The sequence below is a fragment of the Oncorhynchus mykiss genome, chromosome 23 (assembly GCF_057628025.1).
Source record: "Oncorhynchus mykiss isolate SJ-2025 chromosome 23, ASM5762802v1, whole genome shotgun sequence".
Taxonomy (NCBI): domain Eukaryota; kingdom Metazoa; phylum Chordata; class Actinopteri; order Salmoniformes; family Salmonidae; genus Oncorhynchus; species Oncorhynchus mykiss.
In genome coordinates this window covers 40,629,874-40,655,000 of record NC_143044.1, presented here as the reverse complement: position 1 = coordinate 40,655,000, position 25,127 = coordinate 40,629,874, and the positions used below count along the sequence as shown (strand labels likewise).

At 42.1% G+C, this 25,127-nt stretch overlaps 2 protein-coding genes across 2 annotated transcripts in view; one reads left to right on the top strand and one right to left on the bottom strand.

The window, feature by feature from the left end:
- The window catches only part of LOC110502926 (pseudokinase FAM20A), a 21,073-nt gene extending 10,688 nt beyond the window's left edge, over nucleotides 1–10,385 (top strand). Inside the window, exons 6-11 of the mRNA XM_021581275.3 lie at nucleotides 5,781–5,896; nucleotides 6,035–6,215; nucleotides 8,217–8,326; nucleotides 8,460–8,541; nucleotides 8,631–8,690; nucleotides 8,853–10,385. Coding sequence (XP_021436950.2) covers nucleotides 5,781–5,896; nucleotides 6,035–6,215; nucleotides 8,217–8,326; nucleotides 8,460–8,541; nucleotides 8,631–8,690; nucleotides 8,853–9,132 — 829 coding nt within the window. The 3' untranslated portion in view covers nucleotides 9,133–10,385. The remainder of the gene's footprint in view (nucleotides 1–5,780; nucleotides 5,897–6,034; nucleotides 6,216–8,216; nucleotides 8,327–8,459; nucleotides 8,542–8,630; nucleotides 8,691–8,852) is intronic.
- Nucleotides 10,386–12,565: 2,180 nt separating this feature from the next.
- LOC110503022 (cAMP-dependent protein kinase type I-alpha regulatory subunit) lies at nucleotides 12,566–23,802 on the bottom strand. Its single transcript, XM_021581401.3, has 11 exons — nucleotides 23,622–23,802; nucleotides 22,359–22,585; nucleotides 22,010–22,177; nucleotides 19,877–19,968; nucleotides 19,688–19,749; nucleotides 19,535–19,581; nucleotides 18,997–19,155; nucleotides 16,412–16,472; nucleotides 16,107–16,228; nucleotides 15,932–16,013; nucleotides 12,566–15,717 (listed from the first exon to the last, which is right to left on the bottom strand). Exons 2-11 carry the CDS (start codon nucleotides 22,530–22,532, stop codon nucleotides 15,545–15,547), a joined length of 1,140 nt encoding a protein of 379 aa, XP_021437076.2. The 5' UTR covers nucleotides 22,533–22,585; nucleotides 23,622–23,802; the 3' UTR covers nucleotides 12,566–15,544.
- Between the last annotated feature and the right edge of the window lie 1,325 nt (nucleotides 23,803–25,127).

The window sequence follows — 25,127 nt, the reverse complement described above, 5'->3', positions numbered from 1 at the left end:
ACCTCCCTCTGCCACTGGATCCTGGACTTCCTGACAGGCAGCCCCCAGGTGGTGAAGGTAGGTAGCAACACATCTGCCATGTTGATCCTCATCACTGGAGCCCCCCACGGGTGCATGCTCAGTCCTCTCCTGTACTCCCTTTTCACCCACGACTGCATGGCCAGGCACGACTCCAACACCATCATTAAGTTTGCAGACACAACAGTGGTAGGCCTGATCACCAACAACGACGAGAGAGTCTATAGGGAGGAGGTCAGAGACTGTACCATGCTGTATCTCATATTCCAACTCATACTGTATCTCATTGTGTATCATGTTCTATCTCATACTGTGTCTCCTACTGTATCTTATACTGTATCTCATTCTGTATCTCATGCTGTATCTCATGATGTATCTCATGTTCTATCTCATACTGTATCTCATACTGTATCTCATTCTATATCCCATGCTGTATCTCATAATGTATCTAATTCTGTATCTCATACTGTATCTCATTCTGTATCTCATTTTCTATCTCATACTGTATCTCATGATGTATCTCATTCTGTGTCTCATGTTCTATCTCATACTGTATCTCATGTTCTATGTCATACTACATCTCATTTTCTATATCATGCTGTTTCTCATACTGTATCTCATGCTGAATCTCATGCTGTACCTCATACTGTATCTCATGCTGTGTCTCATACTGTATCTCATGTTCTATGTCATACTACATCTCATTTTCTATATCATGCTGTTTCTCATACTGTATCTCATGCTGAATCTCATGCTGTACCTCATACTGTATCTCATGCTGTGTCTCATACTGTATCTCATGCTGTATCTCAAACTGTATCTCATGCTGTATCTCATACTGTATCTCATACTGTATCTCATACTATATATCATGCTGTATCTCATGTTCTACCTCATACTGTATCTGATACTGTATCTCATGCTGTTTCTCATACTGTATCTCATACTGTATCTCATACTGTATATCATGTTCTATCTCATGCTGTATCTCATTTTCTATCTCATGCTGTATCTCATACTATATCTCATGCTGTATCTCATGTTCTATCTCATACTGTATGTCATACTGTATCTCATGTTCTATCTCATACTGTATCTCATACGGTATCTCATTCTGTATCTCATGTTCTATCTCATACTGCATCTCATACTGTATCTCATACGGTATCTCATACTGTATCTCATGGTGTATCTCATACTGTATCTCATACTGTATCTCATGCTGTATCTCATACTGTATCTCATGTTCTATCTCATGCTGTATCTCATACTTTATCTAATGTTCTATCTCATACTGTATCTCATACGGTATCTCATACTGTATCTCATGCTGTATCTCATACTGTATCTCAAACTGTATCTCATACTGTATCTCATGCTGTATCTCATACTGTATCTCATACTGTATCTCATGCTGTATCTCATACTGTATCTCATGTTCTATCTCATGCTGTATCTCATACTTTATCTAATGTTCTATCTCATACTGTATCTCATACGGTATCTCATACTGTATCTCATGCTGTATCTCATACTGTATCTCAAACTGTATCTCATACTGTATCTCATGCTGTATCTCATACTGTATCTCATACTGTATCTCATACTGTATCTAATACGGTATCTCATACTGTATCTCATGCTGTATCTCATACTGTATCTCAAACTGTATCTCATACTGTATCTCATGCTGTATCTCATACTGTATCTCATACTGTATCTCATACTGTATCTCATACGGTATCTCATACTGTATCTCATGCTGTATCTCATACTGTATCTCAAACTGTATCTCATACTGTATCTCATGTTCTATCTCATGCTGTATCTCATACTTTATCTAATGTTCTATCTCATACTGTATCTCATACGGTATCTCATACTGTATCTCATTCTGTATCTCATGTTCTATCTCCTACTGTATCTCATACTGTATCTCATGTTCTATCTCATACTGTATCTCATACGGTATCTCATACTGTATCTCATACTGTATCTCATACTGTATCTCATACTGTATCTCATACTGTATCTCATATTGTATCTCATGTTCTATCTCATGCTGTATCTCATACTTTATCTAATGTTCTATCTCATACTGTATCTCATACGGTATCTCATACTGTATCTCATGCTGTATCTCATACTGTATCTCAAACTGTATCTCATATTGTATCTCATACTGTATCTCATACTGTTTCTCATACTGTATCTCATGTTCTATCTCATATGGTATCTCATGTTCTATCTCATACGGTATCTCATACTGTATCTAATGTTCTATCTCATACTGTATCTCATACGGTATCTCATAATGTATCTCATGCTGTATCTCATACTGTATCTCATGTTCTATCTCATACTGTATCTCATACTTTATCTGATTTTCTATCTCATACTGTATCTCGTGCTGTATGTCATGTTCTATCTCATACTGTATCTCGTGTTCTATCTCATACTGTATCTCATTCTGTATCTCATACTGCATCTCATGCTGTATCTCATATGGTATCTCATACTGTATCTCATACTGTATCTCATAATGTATCTCATGTTCTATCTCATACTGTATCTCATACTTTATCTGATGTTCTATCTCATACTGTATCTCATACTGTATCTCATGTTCTATCTCATACTGTAACTCATGTTCTATCTCATACTGTTTCTCACACTGCATCTCATATCATATCTCATACTGTATCTCATATCATATCTCATACTGTATCTCATGCTGTATCTCATACTCTATCTCATGCTGTATCTCATGCTGTATCTCGTACTGTATCTCATACGGTATCTCATGATGTATCTCATGTTCTATCTCATACTGTATCTCATGCTCTATCTCATGCTTTATCTCATGTTCTATCTCATACGGTATCTGATACGGTATCTCATACTATATCTCATGCTATATCTCATACTGTATCTCACACTGTATCTCATGCTATATCGCATGCTATATCTCATACTGTATCTCATGCTATTTCTCATGCTAAAGCTCATACTGTATCTCACACTGTATCTAATTTTCTATCTAATTTTCTATATCATGCTGTATATCATACTGTACCTCATACTGTATCTCATGCTGTATCTCATACTCTATCTCATGTTCTATCTCCTGCTTTATCTCATGTTCTATCTCATACGGTATCTCATACTGTATCTCATGCGATATCTCATGCTATGTCTCATACTGTATCTCACACTGTATCTCATTTTCTATCTAATTTTCTATATCATGCTGTATATCATACTGTACCTCATACTGTATCTCATACGGTATCTCATACTGTATCTCATGTTCTATCTCATGCTTTATCTCATGTTCTATCTCATACGGTATCTCATACTGTATCTCATGCGATATCTCATGCTATATCTCATACTGTATCTCACACTGTATCTCATTTTCTATCTAATTTTCTATATCATGCTGTATCTCATACTCTATCTCATGCTGTATCTCATACTGTATCTCCAAGTGGTCTCCCAACAAACAAAGCCTGAAACTTGTACCTACATCGCTGAGTTTCTGAACGGTAGTTTCCTTGGGAGATTATGGTCTCTCCACTATTTCAACATGTGTCCTTCCCCAGCAAGGCATTTCATTTCCACACACACAGGTGTAATTACGGATGTCTACTGTAAAGTCTCTCTAACCTCCATGCCTCCAGGTTACTACACATTAACTCAAGTGAGTCATCAGTCAAATACAGTCATTAGAGTCACAGCTTGTCAACCCAAAATCAAACAAGACAGCAAGTCAATGGGGTTGTTATACCTTGAGACAAAACAACAGCATGGAAGGGTGTAACTGGGTGTAGGCTAAAAACCACAAATAAAGCTCAAGTACAGTACCAGTCAAAGGTTTGGACACACCTACTCATTCAAGGGTTGTTCTTTATTTTTACTATTTTCTACATTTTAGAATAATAGTGAAGACATCAAAACTATGATATACCACATGGAATCATGTAGTAACCAAAAAAAGTGTTAAAAAATCTAAATATATTTTATATTTGAGATTCTTCAAAGTAGCCACCCATTGCCTTGATGACAGCTTTGCACACTCTTGGCATTCTCTCAACCAGCTTCACCTGGAATGCTTTTCCAACATTCTTGAAGGAGTTCCCACATATGCTGAGCACTTGTTGGCTGCTTTTCCTTCACTCTGCGGTCCCTCTCATCCCAAACCATCTCAATTGGGTTGAAGTTGGGTGATTGTGGAGGCCAGGTCATCTGATGCAGCACTCCATCACTTTCCTTCTTGGTTAAATAGCCCTTACACAGCCTGGAGGTGTGTTTTGGGTCATTGTCCTGTTGAAAAACAAATTATAGTCTCACTTAAGCGCAAACCAGATGGGATGGCATATGATTCCATATGTATTATTTCATAGTTTTGATGTCTTCACTATTATTCTACAATATAGAAAATAGTAAAAATAAAGAAAAACCCTTGAATGAGTAGGTGTGTCCAAACCTTTGACTGGTACTGTAAGTTAAGTTATTATATTAAATACATTTTTACCTCACAATATATAGTTTTGTAAATTCACATTTGAATGAAGTGGAAAAGAAGAGAAGAAAAGCAAAGAGTACATGCTCTGTTGTCATTCCTTCATTGAACACAGAGGCTCTACACTACAGTACTGTCTAGCACTGAATATGTCTGGTTCATCTGTGTGTTCCCACCACAGTCTGTGTCTCTGTGTCTGTGTGTTGTGTCTCTGTGTCTCTGTGCTGAGTCTCTGTGTCTGTGTGTTGTGTCTCTGTGTCTCTGTGTCTGTGTGTTGTGTCTCTGTGTCTCTGTGCTGTGTCTCTGTGTCTGTGTGCTGTGTCTCTGTGTATGTGTGTCTGTGTCTGTGTCCCTATTTGCTGTGTCGCTGTGTCTCTATGCTGTGTCTTTGTGCTGTGTCTCTGTCTCTGTGTCTCTGTCACTGTGTCTCTGTATCTCTGTGTCTGTGTGCTGTGTCTCCATGTCTTGTCACTGTGTCTCTGTGTTTCTGTGTCTCTGTGTCTGTGTGCTGTGTCTCCGTGTCTCTGTGCTGTGTCTCTGTCTCTGTCGCTGTGTCTCTGTGTATCTTGCTCTCTGTCTCTGTGTCTGTGTCACTGTGCTGTGTCTCTGTGTCTCTCTGTCTCTGTGTCTCTGTACTGTGTCTCTGTGCTGTGTATCTGTGTCTTTGTCTCTGTGTCTGTGTCTCTCTGTCTCTGTGTCTCTGTACTGTGTCTCTGTGCTGTGTATCTGTCTCTTTGTCTCTGTGTCTGTGTCTCTGTACTGTGTCTCTGTGCTGTGTATCTGTCTCTATCTCTCTGTCTCTGTGTTGTGCCAGAGGCCTTATCATTATCAGATCCAATCAGCAGGTGAGATATGCCAGCCAAGACAGCACCTCAATAACATCTCTTTATCCAGCCTCAGATACTGACTGATGACTGTTATTGAGACACACAGGCCTGTCAGACTGTCAATATGACCCTGGGGCAAGTGGCTGTTGCTACACGTCAACACCTGCTAGATTACACAGCGGAGAACAGAGACAATCACATAGCTGCTATTGTGTATACAAATAATTCAAGTTTAATTAATTTCCTGTGACTTTGTGTGTGTCAACTGAGGTGAGAGATTGCAGGAGTTCATCTGACTTTATATTGTGTGTTCTGTTCAGAATGGAACTCTTTCTTCTAGAACTGTGAGTCGTAGAAGATGTATGAGTTTGTGTTCATCAGAATGGAACTCTTGTCTTTCTCTCTTCTAGAATCCTGGACTTCCGGAGGGTACCGCCGGTGGTGGGCAGGCTGGTGAACGTGACGGGGGAGATTCTCCTGACCACTCACAACGAGGACCTAAGGAGTGTGTTCTTTACTTCTCCAGGTAGGCATTACCCCTTCAGGTGGCATTACACAGCAACCTAGGTCTTAAATAATCAGTCTATGATTAAAAGACAATGATGAAATCGGCGTACTGCTGGTTTAAACCAATCTATATCTATGTCTATTCTCTTTCAAACAGCAAACAACACATGTTTCTTTGCCAAGTGTCTGTACGTGTGTAAGACTGAGTATGCAGTGTGTGGGAGCCCTGACCTGCTGGAGGGCTCCATGTCAGCCTACCTCCCCGGTCTCAGCATCGCCCCTCGTATCTCCATCCCCAACCCCTGGATACGATCATACACCTTCACTGGCAGGGAGGAGTAAGCATACAACCCTTAACCCTGAGACCTGAGACCCTAACCCTGACACCTTAACGCTGAGACCTTAACCCTGAGACCTTAACCCTGAGACCTTAACCCTGACACCTTAACGCTGACACCGTAACCCTGAGACCTGAGACCCTGACACCGTAACCCTGAGACCTTAACCCTGACACCTTAAACGTGAGACCTTAAACCTGAGACCTTAACCCTGAGACCTTAACCCTGACACCCTAACCCTGAGACCTTAACCCTGACACCGTAACCCTGAGACCTTAACCCTGAGACCGTAACCCTGAGACCGTAACCCTGACACCGTAACCCTGAGACCTTAACCCTGAGACCTTAACCCTGACACCTTAACCCTGACACCGTAACCCTGAGACCTTAACCCTGACACCTTAACCCTGACGCCTTAACCTTAACCCTGACACCGTAACCCTGACACCTTAACCCTGACACCTTAACCCTGAGACCTTAACCCTGAGACCTTAACCCTGAGACCTTAACCCTGAGACCTTAACCCTGACACCGTAACCCTGAGACCTTAACCCTGAGACCGTAACCCTGACACCTTAACCCTGAGACCGTAACCCTGAGACCTTAACCCTGAGACCTTAACCCTGACACCTTAACCCTGACACCTTAACCCTGACACCGTAACCCTGAGACCTTAACCCTGACACCTTAACCCTGACACATTAACCCTGACACCGTAACCCTGACACCTTAACCCTGACACCTTAACCCTGAGACCTTAACCCTGAGACCTTAACCCTGAGACCTTAACCCTGACACCGTAACCCTGACACCGTAACCCCTACACCGTAACCCCGACACCTTAACCCCGAGACCTTAACCCTGAGACCGTAACCCTGAGACCGTAACCCTGACACCTTAAACGTGAGACCTTAAACCTGAGACCTTAACCCTGAGACCTTAACCCTGACACTGTAACCCTGAGACCTTAACCCTGACACCGTAACACTGAAACCTTAACCCTGAGACCGTAACCCTGAGACCATAACCCTGACACCGTAACCCTGAGACCTTAACCCTGAGACCTTAACCCTGACACCTTAACCCTGACACCGTAACCCTGAGACCTTAACCCTGACACCTTAACCCTGACACCTTAACCTTAACCCTGACACCATAACCCTGACACCTTAACCCTGACACCTTAACCCTGAGACCTTAACCCTGAGACCTTAACCCTGAGACCTTAACCCTGAGACCTTAACCCTGACACCTTAACCCTGAGACCTTAACCCTGACACCTTAACCCTGACACCTTAACCCTGACACCGTAACCCTGAGACCTTAACCCTGACACCTTAAACCTGAGACCTTAAACCTGAGACCTTAACCCTGAGACCTTAACCCTGACACCGTAACCCTGAGACCTTAACCCTGACACCGTAACCCTGAGACCTTAACCCTGAGACCGTAACCCTGACACCTTAACCCTGAGACCGTAACCCTGAGACCTTAACCCTGAGACCTTAACCCTGACACCTTAACCCTGACACCTTAACCCTGACACCGTAACCCTGAGACCTTAACCCTGACACCTTAACCCTGACACCTTAACCCTGACACCGTAACCCTGACACCTTAACCCTGACACCTTAACCCTGAGACCTTAACCCTGAGACCTTAACCCTGAGACCTTAACCCTGACACCGTAACCCTGACACCGTAACCCCTACACCGTAACCCCGACACCTTAACCCCGAGACCTTAACCCCGAGACCTTAACCATGAGACCGTAACCCTGAGACCGTAACCCTGAGACCTTAACCCTGAGACCTTAACCCTGACACCTACATATCTCTTCCCATTTTCCATTTTGGAGCATCTTATTTCCATTTTGAAAGTTAATTTATTATAAGTCAATATGGCAGACAGAACATTCATATCTTGTTACAATTCATATATTGTTATAATATCTTATAATAATCTGTTATAATCTTGTTATAATCTGTCTGTCTCTACCAGGTGGGAGGTGAACCCCTTCTACTGTGACACCATAAAGCGTCTGTATCCCTACAACTCAGGGAACAGGCTGCTCAACATCATAGATATGGCCATCTTTGACTTCCTCATTGGTACGTACTACCACCCATCACCACTGATTAACCCCTGTCCTCATCCCATATGACACCCTATTACCTATGCAGTGCTCTACTTTTCTCTGTCGTCCTATGTGAGTGAACATTTGTTCTTGGCTCATTCCCCCAGGTAACATGGACAGGCACCATTATGAGATCTTCACTAAGTTTGGCGATGAAGGTTTCCTTCTTCATTTTGACAACGCCAAAGGGTGGGTACTAGAGTTGTTATATAACTTCAGTCATTGTACAAGTGAATATTTGTCGTTGCCTTATGATGACATCACTTCCTGTGTTTCAGGTTTGGGAAGCATTCTCATGATGAGATGTCCATACTGGCTCCACTGTCACAGTGCTGCATGTAAATATGGAGAGCATACACTAGTCACTAATACAGATTAACTAACACCAATATTGAACCTTAATTGAAAACATTTGGCATGGCAACTGTCGAGTCAAGTCACTCTCTGCCCATCTCTCCCGCACTCTCTCTCCCCCTCTCCCGCCCCTCTTCACCTCTCAGTATAAAGCGTTCCACGTTGCTGCGGCTGCAGCTCCTCTCACAGGACCACTATAGGCTCAGTGACGTGATGAGGGAGTCCCTGGGAGGAGACGCACTGCAGCCGGTCCTCGCTGAGCCCCACCTGCAGGCCCTGGACCGCCGGCTGCAGCGCATCCTGATGACAGTCCACAGGTGTGTCCGCAGGCTGGGAGAGGCTCAGGTGATCACCACAGACTTTGTTGATACCTCCGTCATGCCTGAGTCTGTCAAACCAGTGGCTATGCCCAACAAGGAGAAGTAATTAAGGTCACTAAGGAATCCAAACGGAGAAGTGCACTATAATAGAGGATTAGGGTGGCATTTTGGACGTATCCCCAAGTCCTGCAAGGGAAGGTAACTATAGACTAAGGACAGCCTGAGGATCATAATGGCAGGTGAACCTGTCCTGTAAAGCAGGAAGCACGGGGTCTGGTCTCTCTCACAGAGTAATACATTCTGCACTCGTTTTCAGTGGTGTCTATTCATGGATGCCAAGGGAAGACAGGCTTCCCCCGAAATTAGAAGAAAAAAAACATATATATATAAATATATATATATATATATATATAAATAATGTATCTTTTGTCTCTCTGTTTTCATAATTTTCCGTCAATTCGCAAGTGTCTGAATCTCACCGGAGAAATATTCTGAGGGAGGGAAACAGCGCCCCTCTGTCTCAGTATGTGTAGTATGTGTAGTATGTGTAGTATGTGTCAGTATGTGTCAGTATGTGTATCTGATGCTGTCTGGACCAAAAGAGTATGACATGGTGCCGCCGTAGCGTTTGATTGATTGATGTCAACAAGCATTTGGCCTCCCTTGATAAAAAAAGTATAACACAATTAGCCAATCAGCATTGAGCTGAGCTCAACTGTGGGTTGTACTGCTGCAGCAAAACACCTCCAAGGGAGCCCAGTTTGGATTTGGCTTCACACCAATCAAATCACATCCTGAGCAAAACTTCACTGTCAGAAAAGTGTGTGTGTTTCTGGTCTGCTTGTGTTGATGTCCTGCAGTAGCTAGCTTGCTAAATCGGCCCTTTCCCAAGCCATGGATGGAGATGGGAATTTGGACGTGTGATTTTAATGCCGATTCTCTCTACAGGCCAATGGTTATGACGGCAATTCCAATCTAACCATAGATCCATATATTGTGCCACTGGCCTGAGACGATTGAAGTTCAATATGTAGTCTAGTAGTCTCACATTAACTAGCTAGCTAACTCAGCTGGTTCATTGCTACCCATGCGAGGAAGTTAGGCTAGCAAGCATTTTAGCTAGATAGCCTATGAAAACAAAAACAAAAAGAGTGCAAAACCATAGATCGTTCTGCCAACATGAAAGAGAGAAGGACGGCATTGGCGTTCAACTAGTCTATAAGTAGTGAGTCCCCACGCGAGCACACACACACCGACAGAAATCAGTACCATTGACAGCCACATTATATTTAGCAATATTGATTGAACAAAATTGTTTTTGGCATCTTTGTTTGTTTTCAATATTAAACTAAGCATATATAGCCTTGTTGATTTGATGATGTTTAAATGGTTAACATGGAATGGTGCTGGAATAGAGGAGGCAGTGCTACCGTTGTCTTTGTGCTGACATGCAGTAACTCAAAATCAGGACTTGTTTAGTAAACTGTTGAAATATTAACTTGCTTTTATTAACATGCTGCAGGTCATATAACTGTGTGTTACATGCAATATTTTCTTTGTGGACTTCACCACACAGATGTTGCTCTTTGGTTTTGTGATGAAACAAACGTGTGTAGTTGAATTTATTCCGCCACTATGTGACTGTTGTCTTTTTGTTGTCACAGCCTTATTGTAAATCACGCTGGTGTATGAACGAATGGGTTATAGAGCAAACAATGCAAGTATCGCATCATAGGTTTACCCCTACCTACATGTACAAATGACCTTGACTAACATGTACCCCCGCAGATTGGCTCAGTACCGGTACCCCCTGTATATAGCCTCGTTATTGTTATTTTATTGTGTAACTTTTTATTGTATTTTTTACTTTAGTTTATTTAGTAAATATTTTCTTAACTTTATTTCTCGAACTGTGGATTAAGGGCTTGTAAGTAAGCATTTCACAGTAAGGTCTACACCTGTTATATTCGGTGAGTGTGACAAATAACATTTGAATTGATTTTAATATATATTTTTTACTGGCTTGGCTTCCCCAGTGATTTTACCCACACAGCGCTACTGCTCGTCTTTCAAGTCCAACGTTTGAAATGATACAGCCTGTTTTGTCAATAGACAGCAGCACTGTCAAAATGTCTCCTGAGTCCTTGGGCTATGTGGTCACCTGTATGTCACCGGGCACCTTGGAGTACAAACAAGACGTCATCTTTGGGGGGGAAAGAGAGAAAGCTATTTAAAAGAGGTTGTGACTGAGAGAAGGGGGTGAGGGGTGGGGGAGACAGACAGCATTTAATCCCTGTCTGTCTGTCTGTCTTTCTGAACAGGAGGTGTCTGTCTGTCTGAACAGGTGTCTGTCTGTCTCATCAGGAGGTGTCTGTCTTTATGTCTGTCTGAACAGGTGTCTGTCTGTCTCATCAGGATGCGTCTGTCTCTTTCGTTGTCTGTTTGTCAGCCCGTTTCACAACACCAACCCAACCATAACACACCCTGACATAGATACCTCCTCATCACAGCTACAGTACTGTATGTGGACATGCAGCTCTACTTTGTTCTAACTAGTCTAAAACAAAGCTTTGTCTTTGGATGCCATTTCACCACAACATGTCTGGCTGGACCTTTTGCTTTGAGCTGTTCTCATTACTGTCCTGACTACAAATCCAATGCATCCTGATGTTTTTGATGAGAGGGAGAATAACCACAACTATTTTAAAGAGCCTATATTAAATCATGCCAAATGAAGTTTGGCTTCTGCCCAACACTACTGAAGGGAGCCTGTGTTTGCCAGTTTTACAAGGTGTCAGCAACAAGAATAAACCCAGAGTGGGTTCTGGGTTTACCAACTTTATAAGCTTTCGGATGAAGTGTGTATCAGTTTCATTCAACCTATTTCAAGCCTTTTTGTGGTCATTGCTCACACCATCATGCTTGGTAATTGTTCAAAGTACTATTCTTACAAAACAGTAATCCACCAACAGTTAAACATCTAATTTCAGTGACCACCATCAATGGGGTGCATCTCAATAGTCTGAAGGGGCTTCCTTTATCTCCTTCCTTCATATGCACTGAAACAAAACAGAATGTGAGGCCCCCCAGGGTATTTTCCTTCACCTGTCCTGTCCTTTCGGTTTATGTGGGTGTAGTGACTAATGGACAAAATCTGTCAGGAAGTGGTTGCTGGTATGAAATCCTAGATGCCTTTACCTGCCGTTGTGCCCTTGAGCAAGGCACTTAACCCCCTACAACAGCTGCCTGGGCACCCAGTGTGCCAGCCCCCCACACCTCTCCAAAACCTGTATGTGTGTCTTTCAGAGGGGTTAGCTCAAATTTTAGTTGGACCTTGTGGGCAATTGACCAATAAAGTGACCTTAACCTTAAAGAAAGCACTGAAGACTTGAGGCACTGCACTGCCCTCCAGAGTTCAGAGATGATATTGCACCTTATTTACTACAGGATAGTCACTGTCTTCCAATTGGGACTATTTCACCCTTATAGTATAGACATATTCAGACAAACAATGAGTAAAGACATACAAGACTCACAGGTAATTTTACCTTTTTATTGCTTAAACTGCCATCTGGAACAATCTATACCAAAAGGATAAACATCTTTGCACATACAGGAAGTCAAACAGAGTACAGTCATTGGGTAGAATAGAAAAAGAATGGTCCTCAGATGACCTGCAGCTCTCAGAGCCTGCTGCAGGCCCCGCAAACTTGCTGAAGGTCAGGCTAGCAGGAGTGTCTATGCCCGGGTTACATAAGCTAAGGCAAACCGGGTGGATTGCAGTGTGCCTACTAGTGAGCACTAATCTTGTGATGTGTTTTACCATATCAGTACTTCTATGTGAAGAAACACCAGCAAACCACTGGTGGGTTGTGATCTGTCAGCAAATAGACACCTGCAATATTCCAGAACATCAACCATCTGAAATCAATACAAAAGTTTTGGACCAAGTAGGCAACACTGCAATCGACTCAGTATCATGTTGATTGGTTTTCAACATACATACGGTTACACAAGTCCATCCATCCATCCAGTCAGCCATACTGTTTTGTACATAAGATTAAGATTGGAGACATGACAGAGCCTAAACAAAGACAATACCTCAGAAAGGGATAAAAGCATTACCGTAAGTAAGGGTCCTTTCTGTTAGAAAGGGGTGAGGGGCAAGCTGTGAGGCAGGAATGAACAGGAATACAACTTAGACTATAGATTTCTGCAGGAGTTAGAAGAAAAATAGCTAATGACATGTGTTCTTAAGATTCAAGGGGTGAAGCCGGTTGTGAATGACCAACTGTTTGAGCGACAGGGGCAGTTTGAGAATACCATTTAATTACTTTACACTATGCTGTAGGTAGGCATAGAGTAGATAACAAATCATTTTCACTATGCTTTAACAGCGAAGCTGCTTTAAAATAAAGATATAATCATGACAATTTAATCTGATGTCTGAATTACCACAGTTGGGATGCTTTCTAACGCTTTTTAACTTTTGCACTCAAATACATAAATAATTAAGTCTTAAAACCATCTACAATTCAAATGTATATGAATGACTTTAAAGCCCTTTCGCCTACTTTCAAGAGGTTAACCCATGACTTTGTCACAATACAACTACATACTGTTTTGTCGGTTGAACAGAAGAAGCATTTATTTACGCTGTGGCACTGAACACCTAAAATAGAATTTATGGAAAAATAAGCATTTACAAAAAGACATTTAAACGTACTTAACTTTACCATCACTCCAAACCATAGCCATAACATTAGTTCGTTCAGTCAATAAAGAACTTTAATAGTCAGAACTATAATAATAATTCTGTTTAAAAACATAGCGATTAAGTTATTTGGTGTATACTGAAAAATGCTGAATACTGAAAACCATTTAATCATCTTTCCCCCCCCTATTGTAGTCAATAATGTACCAACAAATCAGAGGTGAGTGTTAACATGGGGATACTTCCTGTTTTGAGTTCCACTGCTTCTGTCAGAATAACTATCTTTTATGCGTTCTGAGTTGTGAAAACAATGACTAACATTTAGCTGTAGTTTGGTAGCTGTCCAACAGAAAACTTTCTGGTTGCATTAAGTTGTACAAACTCTCTCAAACTAGATAAAATAACAGTGAATTGGATTGATGGACCAATCAATGGAAACAATATGAGAAAATGTAAAAATGTCTGCGATTTAATGTACAGTAACAATGGAGGATAACCATTGGTTATCATTGCATGAAAGCTACATAAGTAATTAGATGCAATCATTATGCTCCCAGCATTCTGGTAATTCTAAAAAGTACAATTTTATGAATTATTTTGTAAGGATGTCAACATTGACACATTTTTATTGGAACCGATCTAGTTAAAAATATCTGAACAATATTCAGCATGGACGCTTACTTCACCATGTTATGTTTGATTGTCCCATCTTATCATTGGCCTGTCCTAACCTCGGCCAATCCCCTACTAATCACTGCTCGTGTTTAAACTATAGGAAAACAATTCTAGATTCAGTGAATGCAGTGAAAGCATACCATATGAATTTGGTACATTAAAACTAACATAACTGTGCTCCTATAGGTGACTACGATAGCTAGGTGATGGGCAGCATAACATTTAGATGAGTAAAAAAAAAAAAAAAATTCAAAGCAAATGGAAGATAATTTTAAGTGACATTGAAGCAAAATTGCATTGGTGGACCCTGGTTCTAAAAGAGGCAGCGTTATGGGGTTACATTGGGGATTAGGGGGTGGGTACAGGGGTAGGGGATGCGTTATGGGGTTACATCGGGGATTAGAGGGTACAGGGAGTGGGTGTGTAATGGGGTTACATAGGGGATTAGGGGGTACAGGGTGTGTTATGGGGTTACAGGGGGTGTTCTGGGGTTACAAAGGGGATTAGGGGGTACAAGTGGTGTAATGGGGTTACAAAGAGGATTAGGGGGTACAGGGTGTTATGGGGTTACAGGGTGTGTTATGGGGTTACATCGGGGATTAGAGGGTACAGGGAGTGGGTGTGTAATGGGGTTACATAGGGGATTAGGGGGTACAGGGTGTGTTATGGGGTTACAGGGGGTGTTCTGGGGTTACAAAGGGGATTAGGGGGTACAGGGGGTGTAATGGGGTTACAAAGGGGATTAGGGGGTACAGGGTGTGTTATGGGGTTACAGGGGGTGTTCTGGGGTTACAAAGGGGATTAGGGGGTACAGGGGGTGTAATGGGGTTACAAAGGGGATTAGGGGGTACAGGGGGTGTAATGGGGTAACAAAGCGGATTAGGGGGTACAGGGTGTGTTATGGGGTTACAAAGGGGATTAAAGGGTACTACTGTTATGGGGTTACAAAGGGGATTAGGGGGTGTTCTGGGTTACAAAGGGGATTAGGAGGTACAGGGTGTGTTCTGGGGTTACAAAGGGGATTAGGGGGTACAGGGTGTGTTCTGGGGTTACAGGGGGTGTTCTGGGGTTACAAAGGGGATTAGGGGATACAAAGGGGATTAGGGGGTACAGGGGGTGGGGAAACCCCTCAGACAGACAGTGACACGAAGCTGTTGTACTGTTGGATGTTGCGTTTGAGAATGTCCGAGCAGGGTCCCAGGACACGCTCGAACCGCGGTCGGTCCAGCTTCACACACTTCAGAGGACCGCGGGCGACCACAGTGGCAGCACGGGGACGGTTCATCAGCAGGGCAATCTCACCTGGAGGAACGGAGTACATGTTCAATACAAAACAGGCTTCAGAAATCTGGTTAATTTAAATAGAACCTTCATATGTGAGAAGCTTCCCAACTCAGGTTAGAGCTTTGTGCTTTTTCATCATACCACCATAAAATGTGAGATTCAGGATTAAATAGTGCATATATAAACAAATCAATATAGAAAGAAACTTGATGCCTGAGGAGGTTCTTCTTACCAAAGTAGTCAGACGGTTGTAACCTCCCAACTTCCACAAACTCCTCGTTCTCAGAGCGACGCTGCAATACAGCTGCAGAACCCTATAGAACACCAACATCGGGGTAGTGTTCAGTAGGGAGAAACAGTGTTGAAACAGAGTGAAACGGGGAGGTACTTTAGTGTGATGTGCATACCTCCAGTATGATGAAGAACTCGTCGCCAGGCTCTCCCTGCACCACAATCTTCTGTCCATCATCAAACTGCACCGGCTCCAGAGAGTCAGCCACCGTCAGACGCTCCCATTTGTCCAGAGACTCTGAGGGGGTGGAGTCACAAGACTGAACCAAAAGGAAACTGTACAGTACAGCTAGGTGGTAGAGGAAGGGTTATTAACCCCTCTGGAAATGAACAGCATCTTGAAAGCCACTGTATGAAAGTTGCTATTATCATTATTATTACAGGGTAATAGTCAAAGATGAGAAGAAACAGTGAGCCTTACCTAAGATGGAGACTTTGCTGAGGAACTCCTCGTACATCTTCCTCTTCCTCAAAGTGCTGCCCTGTAAACAACAACAATCCTAATGTTTATTCCAGAGTTCTCACGTTTGTTGTAAGCCTTCAAACGCCATCATGTATCTACTGCTCATAGGGCTAATCTTTTGTAGTTGTCTCCAATGTTCCCTCCAATTTTTTACGGCACTGAGCAAATTTCAGGTCTGCTGAGCGAAAACTTGACGATAGTGAAAATTCTGTACAACTTCCAGCACGTGTTTACAGTGAACACTAAGGCTGTACACCTTTTGAACTACAGTTTTAACAGTGGCCAGGTAGGCCACTGTGGCTATTTTATCATAATCTACAGTAGACCTACCAGACAGGCCTACCATCAAAAACAATAGAGAAAATGCATGCCATAGCACTTCAACATGGAAAAGGCTGTTCTATCATTTAGCCTACAGTGGCAGCCAATGTGTTGTGTTCAATGTAGGCCTACATTCCATGAGACTTTAGGGAAAAAAAACCCAGAGGGCTTGACATTAACCTGTTTATCTACTTGTCCTTCAGACATGGAGGTGACTGAAAAACTTGTTGTTTGACGAAAGAAACCACTTTACAAAATAAAATGCATTATCATTCCCATACCATTATTACAGAGAATCAGACAAATTATGCTACCCTCTGTATATTAGCTACTTAGCTCATTCAACCCGGTGTCAAAATACAACACTGCCCATTTACAAAAACAATTCAAATAAAGCTCTTTTCTTGACTCGCTTTTCAAAGATGTCTAGAAATGTACACGTTTTGTTCTCTTGTAGGAAGCAATCACTCCCCTATTACTGACTACAAATGATCTAGAACTGGGCTAATAACTCACTAACTAGCAACGGATGTGAACAAAATGTGCACACGTGGCTACATGCAGCTCTCACTTTGATCTCAAAACAAGAGTACAGACTCACGACCGCTCATGCTGTAAACACAGTCCAGTTCAAATATGGCACAAATCCATATATGGCAACAGTCTATTTGCATATAGACCTACTGCAGCTATGATTGGTTATGCCACACCGGTCTGTGTAAAGCACGGGCTGAGTCGTGTGTGTCAATGCAGTAGAAACCTACTCGGGTGCGTTCCGCCTACAACTAAATCTCTTGCATAGTTGATTATGTTGCATTAAAAATGGCTAATAATGCATTGATTCGAATCACAATTGCCACAGTAAAGGGAAACATTGATAGTGTTAACAGGGAAAACTGTAGAACAGTGGTAAACCAACCTTTTCTGAGTCAAGATCACTTGGAGTCAAAATGCACGCTCAGTTTTTAACGCGACTAATAAAAAAAAACATAACCCTATGCAACATTAACCAATTAAAAACAGTACTGTAGCAATGAGGTGGCTCAGTATGCTATAGGCCCAATACATTATAACCGCATATTAGCTTTGCTTGAATTGCCAATGCATTGTTGTTTGGGCAATTTTTGACCACACCAGTAATAGATCCGTTGTTGTATTACTTGTATTCTCACTCAGCTGTACTGAGGGTCCGTCTCTCAACATCCCTCCACTGACACTGACCAAAAAGGGTCACTGTCTTCCAGCTGATGGCACAACTTGAGTCACACCGCATTATTTCTGCCTTATGCAGAAATTCATGTTATTACTCCTATGAGGAAAGTGAAATATTATTCAATATTAAATAAGACACAAGATGCTAATAATAACAGCGTAAGCCTATCTACTTTCCTACTCATTCATTACTGCTGCAGCGCTTGTTGTAGCACTGAGTGGAAATAGGAAGAACACGCATTTTATAGCTTTTAAAGGTGTTGAATACAAAGTGTTGACAGTACGGAGTAAGAATTTAACATCAACTCACTCATAAAAACAGCATATCTTTGCTGTACTCGTTGACAGTCTCTCTCTAGCCATGGTTTTAAACATTTAGAAATCTCACAGAATCAAATTTGCTGTAGCTTCCTTTTTTGCCCGCTATGTTACTGCAGCCACTGTAATCTGAGCCATCCGATTGGCCAGCGGTACTCCTTTCGTGCACTTGATTTGCTCTCAGGGCACACTGGAAAGCCAGAGTTTGTATCTGCAGACACATGAAATGGTTCAAAATGGCAACAGTTGGCCTACCCGGCGCATAGGACAGCTGAATCATGTGCACCGACCGCCAACAGCCAGAGACAAATAAAAAAAACTATCAACACAAGGCTTTATCATTGAGGTTTTAACAGAAATGTTTGCAGATCAACTAGGAATGTTTTGGAGATCGACGTGACCACTGCTCTAGAAAGTTGAGAAGTTCAATCTGGTGCTTCTCTCTGTGGGCTGATATTTCTGCACGGCAGTCCCGGGGGAGCTGTGCCGACATTCTCTGGGCTACTGCGCGCATGCAGCTTAGAGGGAACATTGGTTGTCTGTATATTCAATTAATTAAATATAGCAGTTATAAAAATCATAGCAATTCCACCTTTCCCTACTCATCGTTAATTATTCCAAAAGTATTGAAAGTAAATCAACAAATTGAGTCAGTCAGGTGAAGTGTCAGAGCAGAGCAGAGCGAGGCTCACCATGAGTATCCTCCTGTAGCTGTCTCTGTCGATGCCCCACAGTTTGACGTTGGTCTTGGCTCGGACGGTGGCAGCCCTGGGGGTCCCGTAGATCAAGGCCAACTCTCCAAAGCTGCCCCCCTCCCCAATATTGGTCACCCACTCATTGTTGACATACACCTGGCAGGAAGGTGGGAGGGGGTGTTTAGATATTAAGACCAGGTAAGGTTAGTGTGTTGCTGTCTCTATTAGATGTTGTCATTTCTGCCTATGTCGTTTCATGTATTGTGTAGAAATAATTAGGTTTGGCCATCTAATTAGAAACCTATTTCTATGAGAGTAGGCATGCTAAGGTAACAGATGACAAAAAATAACATATAAACGGTATAAAAAGAGAGTTTCAAAAGTAAGCCTGTCATATTCCGGGGGGAAAAAACAAGCTCTCAACTTGGGGCCTGTCTTCTTTTAAACTGGAACGCTTGTGTGTGTTAACATGCGAGTCATTGTGCAAAAGCAAAAAGAATGCTGTTGGTTCCTAAAATAGATCAAAGAGACGTACATCCGTCTCTCCTTGGTCGATGACGTAGAAATTATCCCCCTCATCACCTGACGGGGAAGAGAGGATATTGGTCATATTTTCTCTGGAATAAAAAGACATTCAGGTCTAATTGAATTTCCACTGAATCTAAAGAAAAATAAGACCCTACTGTACCTTGCATAATGATAGTCTCTCCAGCGATGTAGGTAACTGAAAACATGGCATCAAATATGTCACTGCGAATAAAGATTGTATTTGTTAAGCTTTTGTAAAAATATTAAAGTTTGTGACTTGATCAGTGGGATTGATAAACTCATTGACAACCAAACTTTACAGACAAATCAAAGCCTGTTAACAACATACCTCCTCTCGTTGTCATCCAAGTGAGAGAATAGCACATTCTTTTCGATAGCTTTAGCCAGGGCAGCCATTGTTTTGTAGTCTTTAGGAATGACCTTGAAAACAAAACGCATCCAAGATTAGGAATTTCAACCTAGCTATTCACAAGATCTCCAGCCAGCCCATAGATGACTAAGTAGAGGATACTTTTGTGGACTAGTCTGAGCGACTGTGTTTTGTGGACTAGTCTGAGCGACTGTGTTTTGTGGACTAGTCTGAGCGACTGTGTTTTGTGGACTAGTCTGAGCGACTGTGTTTTGTGGACTAGTCTGAGCGACTGTGTTTTGTGGACTAGTCTGAGCGACTGTGTTTTGTGGACTAGTCTGAGCGACTGTGTTTTGTGGACTAATCTGAGCGACTGTGCTTTGTGGACTAGTCTGAGCAACTGTGTTTTGTGGACTAGTCTGAGCAACTGTGTTTTGTGGACAAGTCAGGGATGCAAACTGGGGAGGGCCCAAAAAGGTGACTTTTTTTTGCATGTTTCAGTGCAAAACACATACATACATACATACATACATCCATACATACATACATACATCCCTGCTAGGAGGAAGTGCAGGTTTTTACTAATTAAACAAAGAATATGATCTACATGATCAGTCTCTGTGTGTAAAATAAGTGGTTAATGTGAACCCAACTCATAGGTTAAAAAAAAATTCAAGAAAGCAATTCAATGTTATTTGTTGCCTCGACTTTACTGCAAATGACACTCAAGTCTTGAGAAAAAAAACAATACACTTATATTGCAGTTAGCCATGACAGCCTTTATAATAGAACGCTTGTGACCACACACACACATAAACATTGCACTTGGGAAAAAACATCTTCAAGTAGAAATACAATAAAACAAAAAGGCATTCTATTTTTGCTCTATTATAGTGGCCACTTATAGTAGACATCTATCAAGTGCTCAAGGCTATATGTGTGCAAAAAATAACATTTACTGAGTAAAATGTTTTATAATCCTCACTCACAAATGTTACTGTCAAGTGCAACACAACAAAAGCAATATCTTTGGGCTACACTGCACATTATTACATTTTCTGCCTGTGGACATCTGTCCTACAATGTGCCAGCAGAGCATGATACCCTTTGTTGGCATAATTGATCTCTTTCAGGCAGAGTACACCTGGCATACCTCTTTCTATCCACTGTACTGAAAAAGTGAGAAATAGGGAAAGTGTGTGGTGTTCCTTTCACCTCTATAGTGGCATCCAGCTTAAGCCAGGCCCAGCTGCAGCCACACTTTATCCCTGAATCCACTTGTTTAACAAGCAACGCCTCATTTTCACCTAATTCTCTTTCTGAAAATGAACCACATACTGTAGAGGTTAAACATTACTTCACAGATCGTAGTTAGTTCGTTAGCAAATTAACTAGTCAACATTTCACACAGATTGCCAGGGTCCAGTAAGCAACTAACGTGTTATAACTTGAGGAGCGGCAATGAGTCATATACCAGTTAAAACTACAGCGAATTGGTTAGGTTTACTAACGTTAGCTCATCTGATGTTGTAACGTTAGCTAAATAACGTTATCTGTATGACTTTATTAGCCAGATAATTTTCACACCATAAACTCAATTATTTGATCAGTTAAGCTGGCTAATGTTGCTCAACATTTCTCTGACTATCTAATGGAGAATTTGATCCTAGCTGGATCAAATTATCCATTAGATAGTCAGAGATAACATTACTCAATGCTAACAATACTTGTTCCACCACACTCTCCCTCACCTCAAACTATCCAAATTCAAGTTGTTTTTCAGTAACAGCTCATGAGGCGCTGATGCTGTAACGAGCAAATTGGTTGTCTCTTCTCTCTTCAGTAGCATGCTGCATTCTGTTGCTATGTGAACGATGGATACAGCCTTGGATACAGCAAGTACTGCGCCGAAAGCGCATCATTCGTTTGCTTACAGACAGTGGTGTGATCCAAAGCCAAGCATCCCTGGGACTAGTCCGAGCGACTGTGTTCTGCGGGCCAGCCCGAGCGACTGTGTTCTGTGGGCCAGCCAGAGTGACTGTGTTTTGTTGATGCTGTGTTGTTTTAGTAGAGCCATGTGTTTTCCTTTTTGTCCTGCATGCGTTTCCTCACCTTTCTGACATAGGATGCAGCATCCTCCTCTGTGTAGACCTCAGCGCTGATGGCTCCTCTCCGCCGGCGACCCTTGACAACGGGGTTCATGGGAGGTGACACCTCCTCATCCCTGGAGTCAGAACGGCTGCTGGCCTTCTGCTGGTTTAGGATCTGCTTGGCCTCCTCCTGCACGAGGTCACAAACATCCAATCAGCTGCCCGGGGAATGCTTTCCAATATAAAAGGCACTACAATGGTAAAAATACTCTCATGGAAGGGCCTGTCAGGTCTGGAGGTACACAGCTAGACGGTACGCATGCATGCATGCAGTTGCACGCATACACACCACCCTACCCACCCAGACTCACCTTCTCCAGCCTCTCAAAGTACTCTCTGAGGAATGCCATGGGTCTGTCAGGCCTGGAGGTACACAGCTGGACGATGCAGTCCTTCAGCAGCTGCTGGATGTTGTGTTTCTGCACGTAGAGCTCACACTCCCTCAGACTCCTCTCCTCCTCACTGCTCGTACTGCTCGACGCCATCACGATGTGCTCCTGCTCCGCTACGACCTCGTAAACAAACTCTGACCTTTGAACTAGAGATGGAGAGACAACTTGGATGGTTACTTCTATCATTTTCTGAAAGAGTAACAATGCTCTTCTAATGTGGTTGTTATTGTCTTCTAAAATGAGGGCGCATGTGAGACAGAAATAAAGTGAAGAGAGGTGTTGCAGGGATGCTAGATTATCAAAGACGGAGCCAGATAGCAAGCACGCCATGCTGCTTTACTACTAAAGACAGGATCTATTGCATTGGTAAAGTTAAGTCCTCCACCAAAGGGTTACATTGTACTGTTCATACAGTTCAGTCGCATCACTCTAAGGCAGATCATGAGGTCACAATTATAAATTAGAACTTGTTCTCAACTTGCCTACCTGGTTAAATAAAGGTGAAAAAAACGAGGATACAAATTATAGAAACAACCATTTACATCAAGCATTAATAAACTAAATATCTAGCCGAGCTAATGTTGAATAGGATTTCAGACGGTTCTTGAATTTCCTGTTATCTTGTGATGCTTATTGCTCTGGCGTTTACTGCTTATGAACTTTCTCCTGTAATAATATGAGAGATGTCAAAAAAAAAAAAGGCCTTACTTTCAAACCCTTGATTGGAGCAGTAACGTTTACCAGCTGGAAGGGTAAATTATAAAGCAAATACTGGTTGGCTATGGTGCTAGTTAGCTAGCTATGATATTAGCTATTGCCTTCAAATACAACAGGGAGCATAACAGGATGACAGCACTCAAGACCTAGCTAGTTAGCTAAGTTAGGCCTTTAATACGTAGTTAGCTAGGTACTAGAGTTAGTACGCGTCACATCGCTGTTTGGTCGCAGATTACTGGTACTTTAGCTAGTTAGTTAACTTAAACATACTAATGACGAAGCTAGCTTGCTAAAACTGTATTGATTGATATCAAATCTAGCTAACTAGTTGGCATTTAGGCCTGCAAAGCCCTCTTGCCAATGACGCCATCTTGAGCTCTATCATAAACAAATACGAGGCGGAGGCTACATATCCCGCAATTGCAAGGATATCAATTTTCAACGACGAAGCATGTAAATACTTACAAGAACCCGCGAATTCTTACCGAGCCCTTCGTTACTGACTCGGTTTTGGATGTTATTTCCACAAGCGTACCAAATTTCTCCCTTCGACTTTTCCAAATCCTTGAACCGCTGCCCCACCGGATACGGGTTTAGGACCAATCACAAGCCGTCATTGACGTCAATTCGCCTCGTTCTGACATGTGAGCCGTAACCCTTGGCAACATTAAAGGGGAACGCACGGAAATCATGACGTCAATGGGAAAATTATTAAAATGATAGCGGATAGAAGGACCCGATAGTCTCCTATTCAAAATGTCCCAGGAACAGTGGGTGGAGCGTCCTCTATTCAAATAAATCTCAATATAGGAATATTTTTTGGGATGAGATTGTTGTTTTATATTAATGTCTGCACGCTATGCCTCAGCAGTTTAGGCTTATAATAAACAAAACATCGCAGTGCCATTGGATTATATTAATGTTTCATGATTGATCAGCCAAGGAATTTGTAAAATACATTGTTTGTATGCATTGCTTTTGTGCAAACTGCAAATGTTTTTATTTATTTTTATTTTTTACTCTGCAAAGCTTCACATAGAAAGATGTGTCAAAGATGGTCAGCAAAACATTCGATGGGTCCATCCATTTGATGCAACACACTCCAACCGATCAAAACAATTCCTCGTGCCCAGAATGAAGGTGAAATTAAATAATCGCAATCATTTAATTTATAATGGGCGGTGCTCCCTGTACTTTTCCCGGGGAGTTTTATTGTAAATGAGGGGATTCGATTAATCTCGGCCGGGCGACCGAGTAGGCGTGTTTTGCACCGGTGAAAGTTGATTGCATTCGTTGCTGTCTCCCTGGTGTGACGACATCGGCTCAAAACGAAGTGATTTATAGCACGTGGAGTAACGCTGAGTGTTACACCTTGATCACACTGACAGCATCATCGAGATTTGGTACACCAGAAATACATACATTTCCAATGGAACGCTGCATTGCATTGCAGAGCGTTGTGTGTGGTACATGCATTGGATTTATCAGATTGACGAAATGGTAGCAGAAGGTGAATGTTGAACTTTTGCTGCGTACTATTTTCGCAATGATGCTGTAGGTGCGACCAGGGCCTTCTTGCCATACAGTATACATTTGACATTTTACTTAGTCTTCACAATTACATGCCGCATCACAACAAAACGTATAATTGTACACATTAGTAACGTCTTCCGTAGTTTACTACTGGTACCACACACAAGTCAAAGCAAAGCACAAATTGAAAAAATCCAACACGTGCGACGCACTGCACACAATGAACGCCACGCACCGCAACCATTCCTGCAGATGAGTCGCAGTGGTGTGTATTGCCTCCCAATGAAATGAATGAATTTCTGCCTGAACACATACAGTTGACACAACCGATGTGCGTAATGAGTAGGATTCTGTGTTTTCACATGCAAAAGTGATTAGCTTTACCAATGAAAACGAGATAGAAAATTAAAACATTCATTTTTATTGAAAATATATGTT